The sequence below is a fragment of the Phocoena phocoena genome, chromosome 18 (assembly GCF_963924675.1).
Source record: "Phocoena phocoena chromosome 18, mPhoPho1.1, whole genome shotgun sequence".
NCBI classification, from domain to species: domain Eukaryota; kingdom Metazoa; phylum Chordata; class Mammalia; order Artiodactyla; family Phocoenidae; genus Phocoena; species Phocoena phocoena.
The window spans coordinates 53,490,510-53,496,015 of record NC_089236.1 but is presented as its reverse complement, the minus strand read 5'-3'; the positions used below and the strand labels follow the sequence as shown (position 1 = coordinate 53,496,015).

At 58.4% G+C, this 5,506-nt stretch overlaps 1 protein-coding gene across 1 annotated transcript; it reads left to right on the top strand.

The window, feature by feature from the left end:
- The first annotated feature begins 2,981 nt into the window (after window positions 1–2,981).
- On the top strand, window positions 2,982–4,912 carry POU4F1 (POU class 4 homeobox 1). Its single transcript, XM_065896147.1, has 2 exons — window positions 2,982–3,104; window positions 3,761–4,912. Exons 1-2 carry the CDS (start codon window positions 2,982–2,984, stop codon window positions 4,910–4,912), a joined length of 1,275 nt encoding a protein of 424 aa, XP_065752219.1.
- The last annotated feature ends 594 nt before the right edge of the window (window positions 4,913–5,506 follow it).

Below are 5,506 nucleotides of genomic sequence, written 5' to 3'. Positions count from 1 at the left end.
AGACAGCTCTGCGTGGGGACAGCACGCCCTCTGTTCCAATCTGCATCTCCTTTTCAGGGAGAGAGGAGACCCCTTCGGTGATCTTCCTGCTTGCCCCCCACTCCCCATTGGTCCTGGCTTGCTGAACTCTCTTTGTTTTCTCCTGGCCCTCGCCGTCTGCCTTCTCTTCCTTCCTACACACGTGTATTGTTCTATGGGGTATTTTTACTCTGTGACAAGCACCCTTCCTAAGTGCCAGGGTGGACACAGATATGCCCTAAATGGGCTTCCAATCCATTATTGGGGGGTGGGTAATGAGATGGGGACTGTACCCAGGGCCCTATTTCTAGCCTTGGGGGAAAGTGAGACATTCTGAGCAGAGGTCTGAGCCCACCCTAAGCTGGGCAGGGACTCTGGTTGTCCTAAAAGAAGTGAACTAGGAGAGGAGTCTGGACAAGGTGATGAAGTCTTGACCTCAGGCCAGGGACCTCCCCGCTGAGTTAATTGGCGCTCTCTCAGTGTTGGAGGGTAAACCGAGATGGGCTTCGGGTACTCAGGGGCTCACCTCTCTCTCTGTCTCTGAGTCCATGTGGCCCCAAAACTGTGCTATTTGCGTTTGTTTCCCCTGCACTCTTTGGGGTCCCTAAAAGCCAGCGTTTCCCTGGGGGGAGGGGGAGACAGGATCTAGGCGCTCATCCTCTGCGGCGCCCTTCCTTCCCCCGACCCCGACCCCCCGACCCCCTAACGCAGGCGAGCTCAGGGAACCGCCGCGGTGGGTGTCAGGAAGGATTAAGTTAAGCCTGAACACCCGGTGCGACGACTACCGTAGGACTCATTCGCTCCCTCCAGCGATGTCCTGCTCGTGGTCCATTCCCCGTAGAGATAAAGTTGCACTTAGCACTCCCAAGGGACCGCGTAATGGATGGAAACGAGGCTCCTTCTCACACTAGCAAGTGAACATCCTTCTTAACTCCCCTGTCGGGCTGCGAGGGGGTGGGGGGAGGGGGAAAGGTAGAGAGAAAAGAAAAGACAGAAAGAAAAAAGAAAAAAAAAAAAAAGCCGTGGTGACGCCTCTGGGCTCTTCTTGGAATTTGAGTAGGGAGCGTGTCCGCTAAATACGCACGCGTTTATCCAAAGAAAAGATCCAAGGCGAACGTAAATTTAAGTTTATAGAAATGAGATCTAATCTTTAGCGGAAATACAGACCTCCTTGCTGTGGGAGAGACCAGAAAGATTATTTATCTGATCTCTGCCTCCCCTACGCAGCCCCTTGCCGTTCTCCAGCTCTCTCGCTGCAGATGTGATAACATCTGGGCTGTTATCACCCCGGGCAAGGGCTGAGTCCCTGGGGACTCGGGCACCTGAACTATGGTTCCCCGGGAGGCCCTTGATCTGCCTGCCACATAAGGGCCACATAGCAGGTTGGCTAATTGATTTATCTTCTTACGTTTTGATTTCACAATAATAAAAAATAAATAAAGGCTGGACCAGAGCTTGGGCCCCGTTCTTTTAAGTTGGTTTGAATTAATATTTTAATCACGCTTTCCTATAAATTGGCTTGATTCTGTTCCCTACCGAAGAAAAAAAATGTGTGTGTATATATATACACATCTATACATCTGTATGTATATCTATATCTGGGGGGCGGGGGCGGGCGGGTGGTGGGCAAACCAGCCAAAACGATGGAAGGGAAAATAAAGTTCTCTTCAACATCTTATTCCCTTTTCTCTGAAGCTATTTCCTTTTCCTGGAGTTTCCAACATAAAGTGTGTGTGTGTGTGTGTGTGTGTGTGTGTGTGTACGCTGAAGAGAGGTAAGGATCCCAGCTACACCCTGTTAACTATTTTTCCTTTTGATTACAAGAAGCCTCAGATCATCCGGAGCTCGTTTGAAATGTGGGTTTGTACACGGTTAACAATAAGAGAAATGCACAACTTCATTTCAACAACCAGCCGTTCCCTAGTAGAAAGCACACGCTCCTTGTGGCTCCTAAGTGGCTGTCACTGTCGGTGCCTGACACACTTATAGTCACAACAACAACAACAGCAAAGTATGCGGAGGAAATTAAATCATATGGAAATCAATAGCATCTGACTGCTTCAAACAAATGTCTGTCACCGCGATTATTCATTCTCCAGGAACCTATTTATAAACCATGAAAGAAACAGGTTCTTGCCGCAAAAGACAGCACCTTCTGCATTTCTGTGTTATTTATACTGCATACAGAAGAATGCGCGGGCATAATTTAACATACAAATGCCCAGCTGTATACATTATATAACAGCTTGTTAGACGTCCCGGAGAGGAGGTGTGCCTAAGTAATGCGCATATATTCAGGGCTTGCGATCGGGGTGAGGGTGTGGAGGAGGGAGGGAAACAACCCAGGGGCTCGCAAGCATCTTGTCTTTCTCCCCCTAAAAGATGCCTACCCTCAAACAATAGCTGGCCCTTTTGATCTTTCCAGACCCGCGATGGGAAAGGTGAGAAGTGCAGTGCGCATGTCCGGGTAGCTACAGGTGCATCACCTGCGCTGTCCTTGCTGGTGGTCACTATAAGAGCGGCTCCCACGCGCGGGTCGCGGCCGGGAGAGCGCGCGCGCGCGCGCAGACGCACGGCGCCGCCGAGAGGGAGAGCGCGCGTCAGATAGACGGAGACAGCTGATGCCTGTCAGCGCGGCGGGCCCGCGAGCTCTCGCGAGAGCTCCCCGGACCGGCCGCGAGAATTGGGGCTCAGGTGTAAGAGGAGTGCATCCCGTCGGCGCACGGGGCTAGAGCTCTCGGAGAAGTGGGATCGCGAGGCCGGTGCGCGGCGGTCTGCGCGGTCAAAGCAGCGCCGGGCGGCAGCGGCGGCAGCAGAAGCAGCAGCGGCCCCCGGCGCGTCCGCCGCCTCCGCGCCGCCAGCCGCCGCGGCTGCAGCCTCCGAAGGGAGGCCGGGGGAGCCGGCGTGCCCACTTTCCCGCGGACTTTCGGAGTGTTTGTGGATTTACATGCCAAGCCATCAAGATGATGTCCATGAACAGCAAGCAGCCTCACTTTGCCATGCATCCCACCCTCCCTGAGCACAAGTACCCGTCGCTGCACTCCAGCTCCGAGGCCATCCGGCGGGCCTGCCTGCCCACGCCGCCGGTAAGCGCCCCATGCACGCGGACCCGGCCCGCGCGCCCGCCCCCTCCCCGTCTCCGAGACGCTGCATGTCGGGTGCTGATGTATGTACAGGTCCCGGTGCGGGGATTTGCGGGAAGGGAGTTTTAGAAGAGTCCCGCTGCGAGGCAGGCTTCGTACAGTGGAGCTTAGTGTCGTGTTCCCGTCGCCTCTGCCTCCGTGTCGGGCGCCGGCGATCGGAATGGGGAGCGCTGGGGCCATGAGTCTCGACTTCCCTCCACTCTTTCCTGTTAATTTCATGCCTTGGAAAGGCTTTTTCTGTGCGTGTTCGGGTGCGTGACACGGGTCCCCAGCTGCGAGTTACATCTGCACTTATTCTTTCCCCCTCCTTTTCCGTCTCCCACGCCCGTCCCCGGAATGTGTTCCTGTGTCCCCCTCTCCTCCGCATCTGCCCCTCTCCTCACACTCCCGTCCCTTCTCATCTGACCCCCTGTCTCGTCCCCAATGTGTCCCTATTCTGTCTTTCCCGGTCTCCACTATCCCCACCCTCGTCATTATTATTTTGCTTGCTTTGTGTTTGCCTTTTGCTTGTACTTTCCGGCTTGTGTGTGGTTGTTCTGTGTTTTTTTGGTTTTGTGGTTGTTTTTTTTTTTTTTTGGTTTGGTTTGTGTCGCCTGCAGCTACAGAGCAACCTCTTCGCCAGCCTAGACGAAACGCTGCTGGCGCGGGCCGAGGCGCTGGCGGCGGTGGACATCGCCGTGTCCCAGGGCAAGAGCCACCCGTTCAAGCCGGACGCCACGTACCACACGATGAACAGCGTGCCATGCACGTCCACGTCCACCGTGCCGCTGGCGCATCACCACCACCACCACCATCACCACCAAGCGCTCGAGCCCGGTGATCTGCTGGACCACATCTCGTCGCCCTCGCTCGCGCTCATGGCCGGCGCGGGCGGCGCGGGCGCGGCGGGCGGCGGCGGCGGCGCCCACGACGGCCCGGGGGGCGGAGGCGGCCCGGGGGGCGGCGGCGGCCCAGGCGGTGGCGGCCCCGGGGGCGGCGGCGGCCCGGGCGGCGGCGGCCCGGGGGGCGGCGGCGGGGGCCCGGGCGGCGGGCTGCTGGGCGGCTCGGCGCATCCGCATCCGCACATGCACGGCCTGGGCCACCTGTCGCACCCGGCGGCGGCGGCCGCCATGAACATGCCGTCGGGGCTGCCGCACCCCGGGCTGGTGGCGGCGGCGGCGCACCACGGCGCGGCAGCGGCGGCGGCGGCGGCGGCGGCGGCCGGGCAGGTGGCGGCGGCGTCGGCGGCGGCGGCCGTGGTGGGCGCGGCGGGCCTGGCGTCCATCTGCGACTCGGACACGGACCCGCGCGAGCTCGAGGCGTTCGCCGAGCGCTTCAAGCAGCGGCGCATCAAGCTGGGTGTGACGCAGGCCGACGTGGGCTCGGCGCTGGCCAACCTCAAGATCCCGGGTGTGGGCTCGCTCAGCCAGAGCACCATCTGCAGGTTCGAGTCGCTCACGCTCTCGCACAACAACATGATCGCGCTCAAGCCCATCCTGCAGGCGTGGCTGGAGGAAGCCGAGGGCGCGCAGCGCGAGAAAATGAACAAGCCCGAGCTCTTCAACGGTGGCGAGAAGAAGCGCAAGCGGACTTCCATCGCCGCGCCCGAGAAGCGCTCGCTCGAGGCCTACTTCGCCGTACAGCCCCGGCCCTCGTCCGAGAAGATCGCCGCCATCGCCGAGAAACTGGACCTCAAAAAGAACGTGGTGCGGGTGTGGTTTTGCAACCAGAGACAGAAGCAGAAGCGGATGAAATTCTCCGCCACTTACTGAGGGGGATGGGAGGTACCGGGCGGGGCAGAGCGGGGAGCCGAAGGGGCATTTCGAGGGGCTTTCCCCGGGCCTGTTTCCGTCCGGATTTAGAGTGTCCGTTGTCCTGCTTGCATTTGGGGAGCCCCTCCTCGAGCGCTCGCCTCCACCTCCTCTCTGCTCTCCCTGCCCTTACTCTCCCCAGCCTAGAGGACTGGGGTGCGGGGTGTGGACACCAGAGAGAAGGGCGGGGGGAGAAGAGGGAGCATTTGTGAGAGTGGGGGAGTCGGGGGAAGGAAAGCGGAGAGTGGAGGAGGGGTTGTGAGGGGCAGGATGGCTCTGGGGGTGAGGGTGGGGGGAGACTCGGGAAGGGTAGGGAAATTGACCAGAGACACTTATCAAAATCTCCTGGGGACCAAGGAGCTATGTACAAAAAAACCTACCAACCACCAAAAACTAGACAAATAAAGACAAAAGAAAACAAAACAGAACAAAAGCAAAGAAAAAAATGCTTTAGAAATTTAACTCCGGAGAGTCGTGTTCTGCAGCTTCATTCCCCCCTCCCCCCCCCCCAAGGAAGAGAAAAAAGAGCACCACGTTATTACTATCGCCCAGCCC